The sequence below is a fragment of the Oryzias melastigma genome, linkage group LG17 (assembly GCF_002922805.2).
Source record: "Oryzias melastigma strain HK-1 linkage group LG17, ASM292280v2, whole genome shotgun sequence".
In the NCBI taxonomy this organism is placed as follows: Eukaryota; Metazoa; Chordata; class Actinopteri; order Beloniformes; family Adrianichthyidae; genus Oryzias; species Oryzias melastigma.
The window spans coordinates 26903182-26927524 of NC_050528.1; the positions used below are offsets into that span (position 1 = coordinate 26903182).

A 24343-nucleotide genomic window follows, 5' to 3' on the forward strand; every position below is an offset into this window, starting at 1 on the left:
CTGCCAATAATTTGGCATGAACAAGCATGTTGCACACTTTTAATGTCATTACCCAAGATGTCCACAATTTGCTATATAGACCATTAGCTTTCTAGGACCCATTTAGATCAGCAATTAATGGATTGGGATTATCATATTGTTGGAATTTTACACTGAAAATCACACACTGAAATCTATTCTTGCTTCATTTTGAATTCAATACTGGCAGGGGTGCTGATACAAGCTCTTTAAACAACCTCCGATTGTTTAAAGGATAATCAAACCCTAAATCAACTTTTTTTTTTGTCTCTTGACTTCTATAAATGGAGCTTTAAAAGTGCTGTGTGTTGGTCATTGCCATATTTTTGACAAATGAAAATAAACTTGTTTAATTCTTTAAAATGTAGTCTAAAACTGTCTGTGTGCTGCCCCTACAGGTCAAATCAAGCTATTACATTTTAATTTCATGATTGGTTGAACTATTTATGTTCCATGTCATGATCTGCAGCTCCAGTAATGATTAGGGCTGGTTTATTAAAATCGATTAGTTGATTTGAATTGATTTAAGTTTAAATCAATAATTGATTCATAAAAAAAATCAATTTTAACACATAAAGCTAAAGTCCACTAGCTTGATGCTAACGTTTAATGGAATTTCCCATTGGACGGCTAACACTTGATCGACCTAGTTTCTGGAAATTATATTCGATACCCAGTCCTAGTAATGATGAGTCCTGTTCCCCAGCTCCACTCCTCTGACTGGATTTTCAAATTTTGTCTCTGGGTGGAGTCAGCCTCCAACTTCCCTGTTTGGTTACTCTTTAAGGAGCTGTGAAGGGGGAATGTCTGTCCTTGGTGGTACAATTTAATATAGACGGTGAGTAATAAAACGTAATTTTCTAAACATTTGCAGCCAGTGATGAACTCTTTCCTTGGACGCGCATACCCAGAGGAAGGGTTGGAGTTAAACCAACAAATGGTTTGTGTCTGCAGCTCACACACCTAAGAGTGTGACCACTAACAAGACTTAAACTTTATGCTCAACTTTAAACATGTGCAACCAGCAACAAATTTAACCTTAAAATACGAGCAGCAATGTGCATCTTGGTTACACATACTATGTGTGGCCAATGTGAATTTCCATCACTTTTTGTTCTGGTCACCTTTTAAATATAACCTTTTTACCCACTTGTCTCTTCAGGTTGACAATGGCAGCAACTCTCCATAGACCTCCAGGTCATCAGGGACCTGTTGCAGGAAGTCCAGCCTCTTGCATCAATAATGAGCCGAGCTCCGCACAGCCGGCCCCTGGACCCCACAGCGCTGTCCATGAGCCGGGATCACTGTCCCATCCTCAGCCGCCTGTCTTCGTTCGGCCGTTGGTTTATGTCCATGCGCCGCCTCCACCACCCTTTCTCCAGTACCAGTGGCCCATGTCCTCTTTTTATAACCCATTTGGAGGCATCCCAGGTATGGATGAGTAGATTATTTTAAAATAATTGAGGCTTTTAATTTCACCAAAATATTTGCCAGTCCTTGTTATAAAATTTAAATAATGTGTTCTATGTTCCCTCTCAGGTTATGGCATGGTTTTACCCCCTCCGCCGTTCCTTCCTCCCTCTTATCTAGAGGCTCCACCCTATGTCCTTCCTCATCCTCAGATCCCCCCGGTTGAATACAGGCGTTTACCTCACCAGCCTGGTCACTCTCACGGGTACCACCAACACCCACACCAGACATGCAGAACACGTGTGCCTCAAACTGCCCCCGTCAGACAAACCACGAACTCTGAGGTCCAAACAGAACCAACACAAAGGGGTGGGCACGATGTGGGATGGCTGCCCCTCGGCTCTGATTCTGGACGAGGAACTGCCCCAAATTCTCCAAACTCCTCTAGTGCCAGATCCCAGAAAGAGGCCTCAGCTGACCTTGAGAACTTTGGGGTATCTGGCAGTGAAGCAGACGGACCATCTAAAAACGTCTTCAGCAGTGATTCCACTGGAGCCAGTGATGTTCAAACAGGGATTAAAGGGATTCATGAAGTGGAAAAGGACAATGGTGGTCAAAGCTCTAACCATGAATGCAAACATGATCTCCCAGAGGACGCAGAGCCTGCCTGCAGCTCCTCTCAGAAAGACGATGAGGCTTGCGGTGAAAGGCGCACATCCGTTCCGGACATTCTGTTGAACTGGGGAGGCAGCACCCCAAAAACGGTCCCAGAAAAAGGGCTGCCTCAGGACTGCAATCAACCCGAACAAGAGAAGAATAACTCTACGGATGCTGAAGCTTGCCCGGCAGTGGTTGACCGCTGTAGCAATGCTGACGGGATCCAGAGTTGTAAGGACGGTGAAATGCTCTCCAAAATTGTTCGATTTCCTTTTGTGTTCATCAACCCCGTGGACGACAAGCTTGATAACTTGGCCGACTCCAAGAGGCGTTCTCTGATCTTTGGGGATGAACTGGAGAGATCATCCCAGAATCTTCCAGACTGTGAACACGATGACTGCGATGAGACATTTGCAGCCAATGACACAATGGAGAGCATTGTCAGTAAACAGAGTTTTAGCAGCTACTGGACAAAGAGGAAAATGGACGAGTCCATTTGGTCAGTGGAGTCTCTTGTTCCTTTTATCCCCAACAAAGAATGGCTTTTACTGAACGATGTGTTGGAGTCTGAAGGGAATGCTCAACTTGCATCACCTGCACAAAGTGACTGCCGAACTGTTAAAGTTGGAAAGGAAAGCATGCAAAGTAGTGCGTTATTTGCTTCCGATTTTAACCCTGACACGTTTTATGATTTTAAAATTCTTGATGATAAGCAAAGCTCTTCAAAGAAGTCAAAAATTCAAACTGAATCTCATGAAAATGGGCCTGAGTGCACCACATCCTTGGAGAAGGAGCCTTTAGCTTCCCTTGTGAGCAAAGCGACGTCCATCTCAGATGATGAAAATGGGTCTTCTGAACAACCAGAAGCTGAGAAAAGGAATCCAAACCAGGAATCCTTTCAAGAGAATGGCCTGCAGGAAGACGGCCTTTGCTCTGCTGAAGGAACATTGCTTCACAGCTCTGTAGCAGAGGAGGGGACCTCGCCATCAGGTCAGGCTACTCCTCAAAACGGTGCAGCTTCTGAGGTGGAAGAAGCCGCTGAGGGATCAGGAGAAAAAAGTCCAGAAGCTGTCCAGTCAAAGGGTCACTTGGTGGATTGTGGAGTCCAGTGTGACGATTTCCAGGATCAAACGTGTGTCTGTGCGGGGCGGAGCAGCAACTTGGATCAGTCAAATAAATCAGGTGGTGTTGTTTAATCCAATGTTTTGAGTCTTTAGCAAGATTGTATTGAGCTAACTTTTTTTTTTCTTAGAAATTGAAAAGTTAAATAATGGTAACCATGAATCATTCTGCTCGGAAAGGAATGTACGTAAAAAGCAGAATGGCCAGAAGAGGAGCAAAACTCAAGGTACAAAAAAGTTTGAAGTAAGACTTAAAAAAAAAAGCTGTTTTTTGTCAATACTTTTCAGTGCTAATGGTACTGGTAGTTGGGTGGAAATTCACATAAAATTTTAAATCTGAAAAAGACCTAATCATCATTTTTGAGTTGACACCTTTTTAAAGTTTGGCAAGTTTAAGAAAAATGAGCTCAGTTGCAACATATCTGATGCTTTTATTTTTGTAAATATGAGGGGAAAAAACGTTTAAATGGGAATGTTTTAAATAAGTTATGTAAGCTCTATTGAACTTTATTTTGAATGTGTATAGTTTTCAGCAAGGAAGTCTTGTTCATACAAAGCAGATGAGCTGAAGTTATGAGCTGTCATTTACAGAGCATGGTGGCAAAACGGTAGCCTGCAACGGAAACCAGAAGTCTGGAAAAGCTAAAGGTGATTTTTGTGGTCTAGTCTCTTTTCAGAGTGAACATTTGAGTGCATGCAAACATTTATCCAGTTCATCGTTCTAACTTTTTTTTTTTTAACTGCTTGATTCTTGCAGATGGAAATGGGAGGAGCTTGCAGCACTGAAAACTCAATAGAGCTTTTTTAACTACTTTGAAATTAATTTTATGTATTCTAATAAATGACTATTAATATAAAAACAAATTGTCTAATAGTTTTTTTTTTTGTTTTTTTTGGGTTATACGATGATCCCGTTCACCCAAAAAATAGAACTGTAGAGTCTGAACACTCCATTAGTAGGGCAGTGTCACATGGGACATGAGCTACAGAAGCCCCTGAGGACCATTTGCCTCTGGGTGTATTTAAATTATTCCATAATTAAGAGCTACATCTTGAATTAATTTGACAACTTTAGTGTAACTTATGACACCATTGCTTAACAGATGGCATTCTTTAAATATGCCTTGAAAGATAATTCTTTATGTTAGATAATTCTAAAAGAATTTAAAAAAAAACAAAAACAAAACATGTTTATACATTTAAGTAGTTTTAGTGCTTTAGAAATGATAGTTATTTGGCTTTTTTCCCCTTTAAACATCTGACAAATGGGTTGGATTAGAATATAAACAAATTTGTACATTTTTAGTATTTTATGAATTAATCTCTATTTGAGTTGTGATACAACAAAACCATTCACTGAAGCAGATACCTTAAACACAGATCTAACCAAGAAAAAAATATCCTTTTTTGTATGAAAGAATTGGAGAAAACAGGATGGCTTTTGCTCCCTCAGACTGGTGGCCAATAAGAACAGATTTTTTCAATTAGTTTTCCTTTATATAGAAAGGCCTCCTGCAGGAATGAATCACGGGGTTAATGCTCTCTTTATATAGGGATTTCTGCACCTGTGGGTGTTCTGCACTCGCACGCTGCGGTCTTGCATCTCAGTCTGGCTGAGGCGGTACGACTCACACTGGTGGAAATGCATCACGCACACGTTCAGCCACGTGAGAAATCAGAGCTGATGGAGTCAATTCATGTAGGATGGATGGAAATATTCTCTAAATGATAAACAATGAAGTCAGAACACAAACTGGTTAGGGACGTCATATCAAAAATGGAATAAAAGTCAAATGAAATGTTAATCCATTTGTATGCAGAGGTTTTTTTTTACTGCAGGTTAATTGCACTTTAAATCAATATTTTCTGTTTGTTTTATCCTTATTAAATTTAAATTTGGGTTTTGGAATGAAAATGAAATCTATTTAAACGAACTGAATTGAATCGTTGTCGTGTTTATTGCTTGCCTCTCAGTGAGAAGGGTTCAAATCCCAGCTGGGACCGTCCTGTGTGGGGTTTGCATGTTCTCTTTTACGTTTGGGCTTACCTCCACCAGTCCAAAGAAGGTTAACTGGTGTCTCTAAATTGCCTCTAGGTGTCTATATTATGTGGCCCGGCAGCAGACCGGTGACCTAATTGTACCCTATCCCGTCTTCGTCCAACTTTGTCCAACATCCAACAAATTGGATGAATGAATTGAAAAGGAAATTTTAAACTTGTGGTGGTGAAAATGGACTGTTGTCTCTCTTTATCATGAAGGTAGGCAATGACATGTTAGCAGAGTCACTAGTGTGCCTTTAAATGCTCCTTATACTAAATTTGACGGTTCTTGTTGACAGAATGTCTCTGGTCCAGTTGACCTGCAACAAAGGGAGCAGGAATGGTCGATTTCATGCAGGGTGGTCGCCCCACATGGTCCTGCCCCACAGCTTTGCATCTGGACATGTCATTAAAAAAAAGTTATTTGAAATTAGAGTAAAATAAGAGAATACTTTAGAAATGGTCATGTTTTTAAATGTATTGCAGGTAAAATGTGCCTAATACTTCAGAAAGCTTACTTTAATGTGGTTTTTATCCAGACTCTGCACTCTGGAATGCTCTGAGCACTCTTGAGTTGTCTGAGTGCAGATGATTCATAGCTGTAAATTCGTTAAATTAAACTTACTATGTGAGCCTTGTTAATCTATTGCAATAACTGTGCTTTATCAAGCTTCTCTGCTATCCAGAAAACTTTTCAATTGATTAGACGTTTTTATGTCACTCATATCTTTTTAGAGTCCCCCTCTGATGAAAATCATGTTTTTGAATTTTTTTTTAACTTGTTTGTGTGGCATTTTTTCTTATGAAAGAGAACAAATGTAATAAGAAATCTTTTCGTTTTTGCATTTCCGAGTATTTCTCCTTTTAAATTGCTGTCAATCAAACTGTCACAGACAGACTCTGTTTGAATTAATGATCTTCTTTCCATCAACAGCTCTGCTGCACATGCACTAAATCTGTTCCTAGTGTCTAGTTCAGGTTCTGGAGAAGAAAAGATGGTATTTTCCCATTGACTGCAGTCAAATGAGCCGCCGTTCACATTTCTGTGGTCAAATCAGCATCACTGGATTTTTTGTGAGTTTCATCCAATACTTACGGTAGCAGGACTGAGTACGCTGGAAAATCTCCACCAGACACCACAGAGTTTCTTGATGTGACCACGGAAATGTGAACGGCGGCTCATTTGACCGCAGTTGGAAAGGATTTTAAATCAATGAAAGAGCATTTTGATGTTAGCTTTCATTATTTTATCAAGAACTCTGAGAAACCAATGATTGAATGTATTGATCACAGCAACGTCAAACATTGGAGAATTAGCTAAAAGAGTCTTTGGTGAACTGGAAGGAGAGGATTTTGGAGGAAGTTCTGTCCACGAAGATCTTCACTTCTTCCTCAGAGCTGACATCCGGATCAGAACGATATGGCTGGACATTACTGATATTGATTGACATTTTTTGTGTAGCAGCGGTGAAGATATACGCTAGTGAGACACAGAGATATTATATTCAGATGGGGGTGGGCCTACTCAGCTCCAAAGCCACGCCCCCTCAGAGGAGATTTAGGAAACGGAGGCTTCAGATCAACATTAAAAATGGCATTTTAAGACATTTAGGTTGTGAGATTTGGGTTAAGACGTCATAATCATAATTAAAAGACTACTGAGAACGTCTTTTTTATATAAAAAAAATCATATGGGGATTTTAAGCATTTAAGCACATTGGCATTTACCTTTCATTCAGATTACCCCACAATTGCCTAATTTAAAAGTTATGTGGGTTCTATACTTAAAGGCTTAGTCTGATTCTATTGCTGGATCAAACTAAACCATCTTTTATTACACAAAATACTCAAGCCAGAGTCAAGCAACCTGTTGACATGCCAATAAGACAAAGTTCTGCCATGGTTGCTGACTCCAATTGGCAGGTCATTGCTGCACCCAGCAAAAGAGTCATCAATGTTCTTCTGATGAGACTTCAGGTGAACAGAATGAAGACACTGTGAGAGCAGAGCATTCATCCTTAGCTGCTGCTTCTAAAAGCTTTACTAAACACACAAACACGATGGTCTGCTGCTCCAGCAGTACAGGATTCATGCGCTTTCAGACACCCACCACTGTTTTCTGAAGAATCTCACATTTAGTGCATCGTCTTTACAGCCAAGAAAATGAAACTTGTAAATGGAATGTTCTGCGTTTGATCAACTTCCGGTTTCTTTCAAATTAAGACAAATACATACAAAGCTAAAATGTGAGTTTTGCTTTTTTTCATCTTTTCCAACAGTTTCATCATATAGTTACAAATTTAAAAACTTTACTGTATAAGGCTGGTTATGAATTGAATAAAACTGTTCAATTCTAAAATAATAATAATAATTGATTTGAAATTAGAAATGATCAAACGCATCAAACTTTGAGCTCACAATTGAAGGGAGAGTGTTTAGTTTTACTATAAAATGTATTTATTTGTCTAACCAAGACATGTGTATCAACATTCAAAGTAAATGAGAATTGCTTGTTCGTTCAAGAGTCATTTTTTGCGCGCTTTGCATGCGTGCAAGGCTCTGTTCGTGCAAGGCTCTGTTCGGATGCTTTAGATTCCCAGTGTTTTGTAGAAGATATGTCTGTGAAGACCTCAAAAACTCTACTGATGGAGACTCGACTAAGAGAATGAGAACTTGGTGCTTTTATTTTGTAGTGCGCACTGGCTCGGGTTCCTGTGCGCTCCCCTCGCGCGCGCTCAATTCACTGCTGCAGTTCACGCACCGCAGGCTTGCGCCAACTGCGTCCGCAAAATCCACACTCGCGCTCGTTCCAGCGGTGACTGCAGCCGCCTCCTTGCTGCCTCCAAGACGCGGACGCGGTGTGGGATCTAGCCGCCGGTGTTCGCGCACAGCGATGGTGTGAGGAGCCGCCGGAGGTAAGCCGCAGCCGGTGACGGACAGGTTGACGGACAGGTGCCGGGCTTAGTTCGGGGCTCTGCGTCCAGCCTCCTCCGCTGGCGGGGGAGTCAGGGCGATCGGAGCGGGTGCTGGAATGTGAGGTCGTGGGGAGGATGTGACGGTCATCCTTCTTCACGGCCATATGCTGCGCATCCACCGCGCTCCCAGCTGCGTTCGCGGACGCTCTGTGTGGCACCGCCGCGCGCTGGGAAGCACACAGCTGTCGCCCTCCAACATTTCTGCCGAAAGCCCCCTTTTTCGTCTGAAGAAGCAGTGCGCCAGACATTCAGACGACTCCTCTTGAAGTGAATCCTCGAAAATCCGTCGCATGTTTGGCTCTCAGCCCACGCAGCGCGCCATTATCCTTGGTGGAAGCGAAGTTTGCAGACTGATCGAGGCTTTGACAGGCTGTGGAGGAGATGCTGCTGCTGCTGGGATGTGCTGGAATGATCAGGAGGGTCACAAAAGATGCTGTTCCCCCCAAACCCGCAGAGGTCAATTTGTGATTCCCCGCAGCGCGCCGAGGCGCCATAAACCGCAGCACACGCTTATTACCTCCTCAGTGCCGTCGAGCAAAACACGCTCAAATGGCACCACAGCTGCACGGAGGAGACGCGCAACAAAGAGCGTCTTCCACTGGCAGCATTTTACGCTTGGCTGCCGTGATGTCACGAGAGCTGGGTTTTGGTGCGGAGAGGTGGACTCTGGTTTCCGCTTCACTGAGAAGTTTTGAGTTCATAGAAAGCAGCGTCACTTGTCGCCTGTGGCTGAGAACGAAAGGACACGCAATTCCTGAGACCCGCAGAACACAACGAGAGGAGAAGTGTCTACCAGAGCATCAATGTTGGACCTTTGCGCAGACAAGCCTGCTAAAACCCTCATATGTAGTCATGGACAAAACTTATAGATTATAAGAGGTGGGACTCTTGAGGCATCTCACGATTCGATTATGGAACAATTATCAATTTATCCCAGATCTCCATTTTTTAAAAATGTTTCCGAGACCAATATTAGTTACTTCTCTCCACCAACGTGCATTTTAAGCAGTATACTTGTTTAACTTTTAGTGAGAACATAAAAATTCTGACATTAAAAATATTTTGTTTGATAACCATAAATCTTTCACAGAAAAAATTACCCTAAACTAACAACCTTAACTAAGATAATGTTATGTTTTATTAATGAAACGCTCTTTCATTCGTGTCAAACAAATAAATAGTGTCTAGCTAGCCGCACATTGTTAATCCAAAAATGTATTGTGTTCCCTACATATTAAGTTTTGGTGTAACATAACTTATACCCCATGTGACTTTTATCCAATTGGCCCTTATGAAAGCCAAAATGCTTCCAAATTGTCTTTTAAGTGAAGTCTAGGCCGGTTGGATGACGAGATCTGGAAGGTTAGCCATGTTTGTGTGCTCTTAAAAAATGCGTTTAGTACCGCTTGTTACTTTTAGTTTAAAACACTTTTGATTTTTATTATTTAAAAAAGATTCAGAATTGCTTATGTATTATAATCAATGCATGTAATAATTGATTTTTCCCCCCACCACTATAGATTGCCATAACTTACTTCTCCATATCTTGTGACAAAATGATGGAAAACCCACAGAATAAAAAAGTTCATTGAAATTTTACAGTTAAAGTAATTTTCAGGACATAATACATAAAGAATTTATAAAGAAAAAGCATTTCATTGTAATTCTCATGTTGAATTCTAGATTGAAAATGTGTATTTTCTAATTGCATTATAAATTGTCCATTTCAAATTGCATTTTTAAAATGCTTTTTACAGTCATAGTACCATTCATCCATTCATACATTCATACACAGATGAATCAGCTGCTGCACACTGGCTCTAGCCTAAAACCACCAGGAGCAATGTGGGGTTCGGTGTCTTGATCAAGGACACACCTTGGTGTGCCCAGCAGGAACCGATCCTGTGATCTTCCAACCAGAGGTCAGTATAGGCCTATGGATGTATCGTCATTTTTTGACATGCTGGCTGTTCCCATTACATCAGGGATCCCTAAGCCTCAGGATATGGTACCGGACGGGGAACCGGTACAGGATTAATACCAATCCGGTCCGCATCCCAAGGCCTATAGGGACCCCTGATTAGCCTCTATGTCCCTGTACCAAGCAGCCCGTGGTCCAGTACCGGTTCACGGCCCAGAAGTTGGGGACCCTTGATTTAATGGGAACAGCCAGCATGTCAAAAAACAACGAGCTGGGGACACCCAAAATATCATAAAGTGACGCGGAGGGGGCCCAAACCGTACGTCCATGACGAGTTGGGAGTGAGAATGCGTTTGCTCTGTACTTTAATTATTCAAGTTATGGTATGGTCTGATTCTTTTATTTTTTTATACAAAAGAGAGTTTTATTTACTTATATTTTTAAATACAAAACAAAATATTGCTTTACGTTAAAAATGAACATTACAGAGAGTACAAGGACAAGAAGAGTAAACGTGATCAGCTATGTATATGAATTATTTTCTCAGCTTGAATGTAATGATTGATTCAATCAATTAAATGTATTTTTCTTAAATCCATCTCTAGATTATAGAAACGACCAACAGATTACATCAATCATTGTTTATGTTGGTCTGCTCAATTGCATTAGGGTGACTGGAGAGAACAGAAATACGCCTGTCATATTATTGTATGTCTTTGCACTGAACAAACCTCAAACACTACTGTCTTTTTTATGTTTTTTGTGCTTAAAAAAGAAAAAGGGTGAAAAATGAATACATAAAATGAAACTACAGGAAAAAAATAAGACTCTTCAAAATTTAACAGTAATCATTCCACTTTTTTCCTGACATCGAGAGCTGCTGCTAAAGGATGCTGTACTGACTTGTTCCATTTCTACAGAAACAGTCTCAGTCTCTTAGATGATGGTGTAACAATTGGCATAACTCGACTGGGCATTAAATTTGGCCTTTTTAGACGTGCTGTCCAAAGTGTTCTTTTGGCAGGAGGTTATGTTTCGATAAATTGTCTGTTAAAAAGGTGTTGGGTTGTGGTGAGTTGCAGAGCACAGAACAATGTTTCAGGATAAACATCGGTTCGCTGTGAGACTTGGGTTGACATGAGCTGGTTTGTGGCTCAGAAATATCAAGATGGCAGCAAAATGCTAGTCAGTAACTTCCCTGTTAGCGTGTTTGTATTTTTATTATGTTCAAAAGTTTTTTATCTTATATTCTACAGGTGTTACACTCTATTGCTTTTGTAATTTATTTGCAAGACTATTTTATCGTTTATTGCTTTAAAGCCACTTTACTCAAATAAATGATGCTACTGGTGGAGTAAATCCACAGTCTTTGGTAAAAACGTACATGCATGCTGCTGCACATCCTCTTTATTATCATTTGAAAAGGATGTGTTTTAATTTCTCGTTACTGACTTTCCTGCAGCTTCTCACACTGGATTTAAAGCCCTAAGACTTGCCCCCAAAGCAGTCAACTATCTACAGTATTATCAATTATCTAGTGTTCGCTCCGCTTTGCTCACAAACAGCGACTGGTGGTCCCTGAACCTCACAACCTGAACTCCTCAGCTCTGGGATCCATATGATCTCTCCTTTTCTACTCAACCAGCTTCCTCACTCCCAGCATTCAAAGAGAAAGAGGTTAAACACTGGCCTCTTGTGTGTGCTTAGTAAATCAAACAACTACATTGTCCTTGAGATTTCTTGCAGCTAAAACCTTTTTATTCCATTGCATGTCTTAGAATGTGTGGACACAGTCACTTTTTGCTTGTCATTTCAAGTAAAAATAGTTTGTTAGTGTAGTTAAGGAAAATGAAAGCCATAAAGAAAATACCTCACATACTGGTGATACAGTAGCCCCTCATTCATCACTGGAGTTTCATTCTAAAAATAACCTGCGATAGATGAAATCCGCAAAATAGGATTAGAGACGTTTTAAGGCTTTAAAAGCACTCACTGCACACTTTATACACTTTTCTCAAACAGACATGAACATTTCAACATTTCTCAGCAACCCTGGTATAGCAGGGTACCACAGTCCTACTTGTAGTTGACTCGGACAACAGAAATGGAAACTGGCTAAAAAGCTTTGAAGAAGAGGCAAAGAGTTCCATGTCGTGTTCAATGTGAAGTTGATACTTTTGCGCAGATACTTTAATAGACAAACTTTTACTATTAGCAAAAAAGAAGAAAAAAGGTAAAAATTAATCAAATATATGTTTGTTTGAAATGCCTGGTCTTGGTTGTTTTTAAGCCAGATAAAATTCCATGAGAATCTATTGGAGAAAGTCTGTAAAAAAAGTTGCTTTTCATTGCAAAACTTAGCAGGTGTGAAAACACTAGACAAGTCAGCTGAGAATATCCTTACTGTAAGTGAGTAGTTTGACTTTAGTTACTAACTTGGTTAACACCACTCTTTATCAACTTAAGAAAAAACTGCACACTGCAGTGATAGAATCCACTATTGCTAAATTGGTTCTAGTTGTGAACAGCTTTTAGTTATATATAATTAACCATAACTCCGAAGAATAGTGATTAACTTTTCATTTTGCTAAATAAAAATGAAGAAATTGTTGGCCTAAATCAGGGGTCTGCAACCTGCGGCTCCAGTCACATGTGGCTCTTTTATCTCTCCATGGTGGCTCCTTGGCCAAACATAAAATAAGTCTTGGAGACTGTTGATCCAGCCATGTCAACTGTCAGAGTCAGCAGCTCCCTCTAACCAAAACTACCTAAAGAAAACAAATAAACAAAGCCTGCAAACTAAGACTATCAAGGTCCAACCCCAAACTAAAATAACAAAATCCAGCAGTGTAAGACTACTGAGGACAAAGAGGGGAAAAATAACAAAATAAATAAAAAAAAGAAAAAGCATTTTTTAAAGTAAGGATTACTTGATTAACATTTATTTAATTTATTTTAGTTAAATGTATAAATTGATGGCTGAGTTGCACATAGATGATAAACTATGTAGGTTTTTACATCCCTGTTGACCTGAAGACGTCTTATTTGCTCAACGCTACCTCCAGAATGCACAGATTTTATATGCAAAACAAAAGTTTGGTAAAAATTTTGATCTCTTATGAGTTAAAAGCACATATTATCTTATGCTGCACAACATTGGTGACTAGCTGTCCAGGACGGCACTGAGATGATCCTGTTTGGTACATTCCTAAAATATTCCTAAAATAAGTAATAAACATTTTTTTTGAGAGATCCTAGGTTCTTATTATATTTTTGCTTTTGTTTGTGCCAACAATTAGACATAATTATTTAAAAAGAAGAGGGTAATGAATGCAAATTCAAATTTCTTAAAGGCTAAAGTAAGACTACGTGGCTCCTTCTAGGTTTAGATCAGTAGAAAATGAGCCCAAATGGCTCTTTTACTGTTAAAGGTTGCCGACCCCTGGTCTAAATTCACAGACAGGTATAATCAAAGACCCTTTAAAAGGAACCCAAATTTTCCCACAACATTTTTCCTTAATGGTTGGATAATTACACTTTCATCCCTCATGTGTGTAACAATTATGAGTCTTTTAACCCTTTAAAATGTCCTTGTTGGCCGCTTTTGCTGGTGGATTCACAATAGTCTTCGCTTATGGCCACGGAGAGGGTTTTGACCAACCAATAAACTGGGAGAATTCCCTCTTTGTTTGATCTTTTTCAGCTAAAAATGATCTTGAAATATTTTGAAAAAACTGAAATAAATGTCTCTTGCTCTCTTTGCGTATTGCCTTGACACGACCTTGATTGCACATTGGCACCTTTTGAATAAACTGAATTGATTTGAAAAACATAGTTTGAAGAGCCTTTTCCAACTGTCCATATTATGCCCACACGGTTTGTGAATATAATCTGGATCAGAGGGTAATACACAATCTGAATCAACATTTTGGTCTGCGTCTTTGTAGGAACTGAGTGCACTTTCATGACAAGTCAAAGACCCCACAAGTAACCCTCAAAAAGTTATGCTGAGAGACATATAGATACCTTCTCCAATTCTTTAAAATGTATTAGATTGATCATTCACTTTATCATGATCAGTCCAAGGGAAGTTCTCTTGCCATTTTTTTACCACAGTAATCTTACAAAAACCTTACCAGATGTGTGATTTTCATTTTTTTGGAACACATGACCAGGTCTTCATTTTTTTTTTTTTATAAAGGAACCATGAAGGAAATTTTCAGAATGAAGAGGCACATAAATTATAACATATAAAGCTCCTTTAGTAGTGCCATCCTTTATCATCCTCAGAAGCATCTTAAGCTTTCTGCACTCTAGAAAACGCCTCAATCCGCAGCGGCACAAAATGTTGATGTGCCTCCAGATGTGGTATTTAGTGGCACGTCAGAGGCAGCAGAGGTGGACTTGGGTGCACTAAAAAGGGATGAGGTGGAATACTGTAATCTGAATGATGCTGCAGAGACAGATGATGTTCTGCTATGTATTTTTTTTAATTACTCATATCTGATTTTTTTTCATTTGCACAACAGCAAGAATTTAAAAAAAAGTTATAACTTATGCTGAAATAAAGGTTAATGAAAAGTGACATTTAAATGATAAGCACAAAAGTCCTTCTTCTGTATACAAACTCTTCACCTTGAAATGCCATCTCAAGTCCTTCGTTTCTTGAACTTATAACCTCACGTCTATTTAAATGACCATCAAGTCAATAATAATCAGCCAATGATAAATTAAATGGCATTATTTCAAATACTAGTGAGGAGTGTGTCTGGACAGCCAAAGGTAACAAGAGGTTTTCAAAGAAGCCACATCAACAATCAAACTGGTTACCTGATATACTCTCTTTAACTAGTGCTGCACAAGCTGTGACTTTATGAATCAGACCTACTGTGTGAAGAAGGTTGATCAGTTTCAGAGATATATCTAATTTTCTCACTACTGCTTGGGAGATTAGGTCTCCATCAGCGCCAGAGTCTATCAGAACCTCAAACTCCTCCCTCACACCCTTCAACGAAGTTGTGAAGGTGTTAGATGAAGGCTGATTGTTGGAGGGCAATCATTGCAAGAAAGAAACCAATTGCAATACATGTAACACAATAAAGGCTATTAAAACCAAACTACAGGTTTTGGAAGACTGAAAAGGCAACTGCGGCTGAATCCAGTGACAACATAATGAAGACCGAGGCGACAGTCATGCCAAGACACACTAAAACGCTAAAGACAAAAGGAGTGCCTTAATAATTTGTTTTAGTTGTGGAATGAAGGGCCACTGTGCAAACGTGTGCTGATGGAAGATGTGTTGCTGTCTTTGTAGGAGTAACATAAATTGGAACCACTTATAGACACAAAGATAACATGTTAGGAGTGAGGAAAATTGGATGACAGCGGGAACAGATCTGGAGCTGCAGCAGCACATTATACCTTCAGTATTGAGAAAACCTTCCAGTTCGTCACATTTAGCTATAATCTTCATATGTTTATGTCACAAACTCATTAAGTAGGATGTAATATTGGAGATGGAGATTTACTCATTTGAGTGCCTTCTTGCTTGTATGGTAATGGACAGACTGACTTATGAGGTTAGACAGGAATCTCTGTGGATCAAGATGTTTGCAGATGACACTATGATCTATAGTGAGAGGAGAGAACATCTTGAAAGGCGAAGGTTTGATCTGGAAAACAGAAGAATTAAGATTGGCCACAGCAAGACAGAATACCTGTGTGTAAATGAGAGGGAGTCAAGTGAAGTGTTGAGGTCAGAGGGAGCAGAGGTGAAAAAGTTGGAAGACTTTAAGTACTTAGGGTCTACAGTTCAGAGCAACAGAGAGAGTGAGAAAGAAGTGAAAAGGTATTTGTAAGGAGGTTGGAATAGATGGAGGAAGGTTTCAGGTATAATGTTTGACACAGGAGTTTCGGCAAGAATGAAAGGAAAGGTGTAGAAGACTGTGGTGAGAGCAGCCATGTCGTTGGGGTGCCCAAATCCAGGCCTCGAGGGCCAGTGTCCCACATGCTTTCCAACCAACCGCCCATTGAAGCTCCTCTGCTAAACACACCTATTGACATGAATATCAACAACGTTAGCAACCCCTCCCCTCCCATGTTCCATGTAGGAGGTACCCACTGGTTGCAAGAAGGCCAAAATCTCATAGACTTCCATTGAGAAATAGACAGTTATTTCTCAGTCATTTTATTTGTCAGAATAACAGTCTTGCTCTGATACAGTCTTCTCAGCACATTTTTCTAATCCTAATTTTTTAAAGATATTTTTTCATTATTGCAAGTAAGTCAAGGTAAAAACTGACCAATCAGATGTCTCAGTAATAGCGTGTGGTGCTTGCTGGCCCACCTTGAATGTTTGATTGACAGATTCTGGCCTTCGAACAACCTGGAACTAGCTCGCTCATGATTAGCAACTGTGGTTCCTCTAAAAAGGTGACTCAGACTGACTCGGACTAATTGCTGTCAAGGAGTGGCAATCGGTTGCAATATGGCGGTAGACATATCAGGAAGTTACGGCGAAGGCTCTGGCCTGATTTTGTAAAGGCTGGAGGTAAGGCATTTCCTATGGGGGACCTCAATACTTGTTATGTGCGGTTCTTCTAAATGGTCTGTGAACACACCTGATCCAGGTAATGAGCATCAAATGAGGCAGGGTTTCTGGAAAACCAGCTGGAAGACGGCCCTTGAGGCCTGGATTTGGGCACCCCTGGGAAGACAGTGGCTTTGAGAAAGAGACAGGAGGACGAGTTGAAGGGACTGGAAAGGAAAATATTGAAGTTCTCTTTAAGAGTGATGAGGACAGGTGCAATCTGAAATGAATTAATCAAAAGTTTGGAAGAAAAATGATGGGAAGTAGATAGAGATAGTTTGGACACATTCAAAGGAGGGACAGACTTGTTCCTGGTTAAAGGGATACTACCCAAAAGGAGACTGAGAGAAATAGACAAAAAAGGAGATTCATGGATGCAGTCAAGGACAAAATGAAGGGGGTTGGTGTGAGTGAGGAAGAGGCAGAGGATAGGGTTAAATGGGGGCTCATAATTTGGTGTAGCGACCCCTAAAAGTTGCATCAAAAAACCAAAGAAGTCGAACAACCCTCAGAAATGTTCAAGCTGCCTAAACTGTATCACCTATGCACGATTATTTCTTATTTGCCACTGTTGTTTAGAGTGGATCTCGTGGTTTTAATTAGGGGGGTCATGGTGCAACAGAAAGACTTGGTTCCTGCCTTGTCCTCCCACGTGTCAAAGTGTCCTTGGGCAAGACACTGAACCCTACACCACTCCTGTGGTTATTGGTTGGTGCCATTGTTTTGCAACAGTGTGTGAATGGGTGTGTGGATGGATGAATGGGACTGTGGCTATAAAGCGCTTTGTGCCCTCTAAGAAGGTAGTGGTAAAGCGCCATAAGTATAACCATTTTAGGTTTTATGTGGGGTTTTTTTTCTCATCCCTTGGTGTGTTCTCACTGCATGGTGTGTCACTATGAGCACATTTCTCAGTTGCTGTGTGAGCCAGTGTTATGTCCTTATATTGGCATCAGCAGGGCGTCCTATGGTAATCTGATGTTAATTAGGAAGACCACGCGCAGGCTTCTATATAAGAACATTCCAGATGAGTCAATACTCTTAACAAAGATCCAAACCATTATACATCCTACGAACACAACATACATTCTGTACTGAGACATTTGTTACTGTAAGTACATATTTACTCACTGACAACATCTTTTGCTGTTAGTGCCCTGTTATGAATATAATAGTGGCTCAAATGATGCCAAACTCTATTAGTTTTTGATCTATCCAAATAAAGACACCCTTAATCATCCTGTTTAGGTTATGTAAGCTATAATATCACTCATTTGTTTGGATTTTTTAAACAACAGACTTAACTAAAAATGCTTTTTAGTGTTATTATGAAGTAAAGATGTGTATTGGCAGCCTTTCCTCACACTCACTCGAACGCATTAACATGTCTCAGTCATGCAGTCTTCCTAATTTGTGAGGAACATGACAAGAGGAGATGAGAATTGTGGATAAGACTCATGCCTCTTTCACAGTCAGCTGCTTGTTTCTGTCCCCGCTTCCTTCACACATCCCACCACTGAGCTGTTCTTCTCTCTGTTTGAAAGCTTTAAAGGCACGCACAAATCCTGGGGAAGACAGAACCTCTGAGGAAGCCAGAGCTGATCTCTTCTGAGATACAAAGAACACTCAGAGAAGGAGGTTAAGCCTACGCTGCGTTCTGCTCTCCTTCTTTTCTCATCGTTGGTTCTCTTTCTCTCTCTTGCTCCATAGCTAAAGTGTAATCATAAAAATCAGTGGGCGAAAAGATAGCAATAAAAAAAAAAAATCCTTTTCCACGCAGTCAATGACGTACATCTCTCACTTAGTGGAGGTTGTTTGGATGGAATGATGGGAGCAGAACAGAGAGGGAAAGTGACAGAGAGCTGTTAATAGCCTCCAGAGTTTCTTATTCCCTCCCGCTCACTGTGGGATTTAAACTCTTGTTGTGTCTCTTTGTCTTCCTAGCTCAGTGGTGTGAGACTTAGGGTGCATGTGGTGAATTAAAAAATGTGTGAAACTCCTCTAAACAACAATAGTTTCAATTTTTAATAAAAAATAAAATCCTTATTCATGATTTTTTAACTGTAGTCGCACTGTTTGAGCAAGAGCAGCAGACATAACAGCCACTACTAAGCACCAGGTGGCAGCAGTGCAGCATCTGGTTCCTTAAATAGCCGTTTTCTTTGATCAGTGAGCTGTATCATCAATGGGATTTGATGTCAAAATTATACTCTGCGGCGCCCCCATCAGTCAAGATGTCTTTGTCAGTGAGGAGAAAAGTGGAAACAGAGTGTAGACATTTTCAGGGGAAAATTGATCACTTCCTGCTATTCACAGAGGTAAATGTGAAGCCTGTGCGTTTTGAATGAAATGTTTTATTTTTTTGTGTTCAGAGTAGTCATTATGAGTCGCATCATGGCTAAAAATACGCAGGCTTGCATAGACAACTGAGAAGTCTGAAGATAAAAAAAAAAAAAAATACTGTCATCGGGTCTGAGGAAACAGCAGCCTGTTTTTTTCCGTAGCTGGGAGATTAGGCATGCCGCAGTGAGCCTGTGATCTGAGCTATACTGTGAGGACGAGTTTGGGGAAAACATGCATGCTGAAGGCAGCAGTATTCGTGTGCCTGAGAAACAGGCTTATCCCAATATTAGCCTGACAATGAACACCACCGTGAACAGAATTTCCAATAAAGCAAGTTAAAGTAATTGCTTGCATTTTTCTGTTGCAATGAAAATCACTACAGATGTTGCTTGAGTAGCTATATATATTTATATATATTTTTTTATTTTTGACCACCAGTTGGCGCCTTTGGTAGACGCCAATATAATAGATAATATCTTAACATTAGTAGTTCCGTTGAGTGCATTTAAGTTGACTGATCTTGTACCGTTAGCTTTGCCACTACTACAATTCCACTATTCAGGTAAAGAAATAAAATCAGAAAGTTGTGAGGAAAAAATAAAAATGTCATGCAAAGCTGAGCCGGATGGGTTCATATTCCTGACAAATCCTGCATGTTGTTGTACAATCACCAAATTTGACATGGATGTACCATGGGATCCCCTCTTTCAGAAAAATCCAAAACGGTGGCCATTTTTAAAGATTGCGACCATTCATGCAATTGGTAAAAACTATGTTATGTTATTTGTCCCAATCTAAAAAATATGGGCTGTTCATACACTAAATGCAGTATTCAAACGTAAGGGGTACCTACATAAAACTATTATACACATATTATTGATCTTCTTATCCTCTAGTCCCTTTCGGGGTCACAGGGGTGCTAGAGCCTAACCTGGCTACTGATGGGCGAGGGCGGAGTACACCCTGTACAGGTCAGCAATCTGTCGCAGGGCCTCAATCCCACGCCCATACACACTCACTATCACACCTTGGGAGTAACCAGTTAACCTATGAAGCATGCTTTTGGATGGTGGGAGGAAGCCGGAGTCACAGAGAAAAGCCACGCATCCACGGGGAGAACATGCAAACTCCACACAGAAAGTTCCCCCATTGGTGGTTCTGTTTCAGGTCCCTCAGCCCGGACTTGAACCAAGAGGGCTAACCACTGTTCCACAGTGCAGCCTACAAATTAATATTTACATTATATACTATGAGACACATAAGTACACCCTGTGATTTTGCAAATTCTCCCACTTTAAAATCATGGTGGGGCCTGGCATTATTATATTAGGTGCATGCCCACTGTGGGAGACATAATCTAAAGAAAAAAAATCTGGAAATCACTTTGTATGATTTTTTTAAACAACATATTTGTATGCTACTGCTGCAAATAAGTTTTTGAACACCTGTTGATCAACTAGAATTCTGACCCTCACAAGCATGTTAGTCCACCTTTAAACAGTCCACCTTAACTCTACTTATTATCCTAAATTAGAAGCACCTGTTTGAGGTCATTAGCTGCATGAAGAACAAAATCCACTGTAGTAACAATTATTAGAAGATGGAAGAAGCTAAACATGACTGTCAATCTCCCTCAGACTGGAGCTCCATGCAAGATCTCACCTCCTGGTGTCTCAATGAGTCTAAGAAAAATGAGGACTCAGTCCAGAACTACATGGGAGGAGCTGGTCAATGACCCGAAAAGACTACCGTTTCCATGGTTACTGTTGGTAATACTGTAAGATGTCATGGTTTGAAATCATTGATGACATAGAAGGTTCCCCTGATTAAACCAGCACATGTCCAGGTCTGTCTTAAGTTTGGCAATGATCATTTGGATGATCCAGAGGAGTCATGGGAGAAAGTCATGTGGTCAGACGAGAGCAAAATAGAACTTTATGGTCTTAATTTCACCATCCCTACTGTGTAGCATGGGAGTGGTAGCACTATGCTATGTGTGTGATTTTCTGCACTGTGTTAAGGAGAGGATGACCGAGGCCATATGTTGTGAGATTTTGGGGAACAACCTCCTTCCCTCAGTCAGAGTATTGAAGATCGAAGGTTTGTGGCTGGGTCCTCCAACATGACACTGACCTGAAGCACACAGCCAGGATAACCAAGGAGTGGCTTTGTAAAAAGCATATCAAGGTTCTGGAGTGGTCTAGTCAGTCTCCAGAACAAAACCCAAAAGAAAATCTTTGGAAGGAGCTCAAACTGTTTCTCAGTGACAGCCCAGAAACCTGACAGATCTAGAGAAGATCTGTGTGGAGGAGTGGGCCAAAATCCTTCCTGCAGTCTGTGCAAACCTGGTGAAAAACTACAGGAAGTGTTTGACTTGTGTAATTGCAAATAAAGGCTACTGTACCAAATATTAACATCGATTTTTCAGGAGTTCAAATACTTATTTTTAGCAGTAGCGTACAAATAAATTATTAATAAAATCATGCAATGTGATTTCCAGATATTTTTTAAAATTGTCTTTCACAGTGGACATGCAGCTAAAATGACAATTTCAGACCTCTTCATGATTTCTAAGAGGGGGAACTTGCTAATATACAGGATGTTCAAATACTTATTTGTCTCTAGGGCTGCCACTAACAATTATTTTGATAGTCGTCTAATCACCGATTATTTTTTTGATTAGTCGACCAATCAGGTCAATTGCAAAGTGGATGTAAAGCCCACATCTTAACCATCATTAGCTTTAAACCAACTAAAAATAAAGACAATTAGGATGATAGTTTATTAAACTTTTAATGAATGGTGCAGCCTCTGTCCTTCATTAGTTACTGGTATTAAAACAAGATTAACCCTTTAACACCGGAGCTCCAGTGTTGCTGTTTTTTGATATGCCGTAACCTTTTTAACCGTTAATTCCAGTAGATTTTGAAAAGCGGCTCATCCAGTTATGTTAAAGATTTTGTGTTTAAGCATCACCTGCAACGTCTCAGGTGTTAAAGGGTTAAATCAAATGAGATTGGCATCTTAAACTAGGAACTATTTTTCACTAAAGATAAAGTTTTGGTCTCACTGACTCAAATATTAAAAAAGTAAGTTTTTTGGTGCTGACGTTCACAACTTTTCAACTTTACTACACTGACTAAATAATAATATAATATAATATAATATAATATAATATAATATAATATAATATAATATAATATAATATAATATAATATAATATAATATAATATCATTTAAGAAAAGAAATGACTAATCGAATATTAAATTATTCGTCGACAATTTTATTAGTTGATTAGTCGTCAATTAGTCGACTAATCGTGGCAGCCCTATTTGTCTCACTGTATATTTAATAAGCTTGGTTATTTTTTTTGTTGACGGGGTTTTCTAAAAAAGCTGAATCTGTGGTACATCAATGCCAAATTTGGGTCTTGTAACACAAAATGCACAATTATTTCAATAACCAGCTCCACCATAGCGGCTACAAGTCTGTCAATTTACAAGCAATTTAAATTAACATTTATTTTTGCTAACAAATGCAAATTTTCTTTAAGTAACAAAGCAATTATTAGTATTATTTTTTTTAAGCATAGCTGATAACCGAACGAGAAGGCTCACACAAACACATTCCTGCACTCTTTCACACAACTGTGACGGGAATTTGTGCAATATTGGAGATAAATCTGAAGGCTATATTCCCTACTATTCAGCATGAGATAGTATGCATGTGTCAAGATCATTAGGGCAATGTGTTACCATGACAAAGAAGTAGCAAGATGGCATGCAACAAAGGAAGAGGAGGCTGACATCCTGTGATTGGAAAAAAACAACACCAACTGCTTGTGTATTTACATTCTACAATAAATCCTTGAAATAATAATTGTTCTTGATAGACTGATTACTGAATGACTTTTCTTCCGACCAAAATTAATTCTTCTGCAAAATCTTTTGACCCTCTAACGAGATATTTAAATAGAACATCTCAACTGTCATTTTCTTCATCAACATGTAAACTCTCTTCACATGTCATATCCCAGTATGTATACAAAACAGCACTTAGGCCATATTAAATCATTTGTTGGTGATTTCAAAAGAGTAGTATGTCAGACAATGAGGTGATCACATGCAAAGCTAAAAAACAAACGACAACGCCAAAGTGAAGTGTTTCTAACTTTGCAACAGCTTTATATACCCACGAGTTCTCAGCAGCAAATAGCCGCAAATAAGTGACTTGCGGTGCTATTAAAGACATTTAGTGTCTCTCGAAACACAAATTATTCTTGGGTTCCTCAAAGAGCAGTTCAGTCTCCTGCACGGTCTTCACCAAAGAGAACTGAAAGTGTTTATGTCTATGGAGCCAAATCGAGGTCTCAAATATTTATGACCCCAATTTGGCTCCATACATGTTCTGTGTTTGTATCTGGATTGAAAAGGACATGAGTGGTGCACACGTGGTGCTGCAACATGATCCTAATTCGAGGTGACCGATGACAGGATATTCAGTTTAATCTAAAGTGACTTGATATTACAGGACCAAGATGCAGGGGACAGGTGATCTGCAGGCAGATGATGGAATCTATCACTCTTTCAAACCATTAAAATACACACTGGATACAGAATGTAGACTTTAACTGAGGGTTGATAAACAAGCATACAACGAAGAAATGATTGGAAGAATTTTACATAACATGCGTATGTAGTACTGAAATGTTCTTACTGTTTACTCATTGTAACTCCTCTGTTCTTCATCAATGTTAAATGAAAAAGGCAACAGTGCTTATCAAACCTTGTTTTTAATGTGTTTATGCTTTGTTTATGCTGTCATTTAAACTTTCTACTGTTTGAATGATTTGCAGCATTACTATTTGTAATAGTAATTTGGTAATGGTAATATTTTGTGCACTTTTGAAACAATGTTGATATCAAAACGTTCAACACATTCATGCTTGAACTTTTGGTTCTCATACCGTTTACGCAATTTATGCAATTTTACAAGAAATTTGTAAAATTCTTTGTGCATTTTCTGCAACTTTAAGTTCTTTAGCTACCTCATCCTTTTGCAAAAGCTTTAGCATGAAAGCTTTAGTATTTTTTAGAAAAATCCTTCTGCAATTACATACATTTCAGCATCTTCTTCAGCAAAAGGTTATCACAGGTAATGATATTTGTAGTTTCTAGTTTTAATTCTTTTAGCTTTTACCTACAAATTTTTGCTGTCGAAAAAATTAATCAATTGATTTTCTGGCAGATTTTTTTATTTTTTTTTTTTTTT

At 39.5% G+C, this 24343-nt stretch overlaps 2 protein-coding genes across 7 annotated transcripts in view; both read left to right on the top strand.

Moving 5' to 3' along the window:
* The window catches only part of LOC112147057, a 4626-nt gene extending 560 nt beyond the window's left edge, over nt 1-4066 (top strand). Inside the window, exons 2-6 of one of the 2 annotated variants that reach the window (XM_024273158.2) lie at nt 1181-1449; nt 1558-3270; nt 3338-3433; nt 3798-3854; nt 3964-4066. In XM_024273158.2, the coding sequence (XP_024128926.1) occupies nt 1188-1449; nt 1558-3270; nt 3338-3433; nt 3798-3854; nt 3964-3992 (2157 nt within the window). In that variant the 5' untranslated portion in view covers nt 1181-1187 and the 3' untranslated portion in view covers nt 3993-4066. The remainder of the gene's footprint in view (nt 1-1180; nt 1450-1557; nt 3271-3337; nt 3434-3797; nt 3855-3963) is intronic. The other variant, XM_024273159.2, reaches the window with a different exon arrangement.
* A 3969-nt stretch (nt 4067-8035) lies between these two features.
* The window catches only part of LOC112147249 (disks large-associated protein 1), a 73827-nt gene continuing 57519 nt past the window's right edge, over nt 8036-24343 (top strand). For all 5 annotated transcript variants that reach the window (XM_024273498.2, XM_024273499.2, XM_024273500.2 and 2 more), the window contains exon 1: nt 8036-8161. The gene's annotated coding sequence lies outside the window, so the exon portion shown is untranslated. The remainder of the gene's footprint in view (nt 8162-24343) is intronic.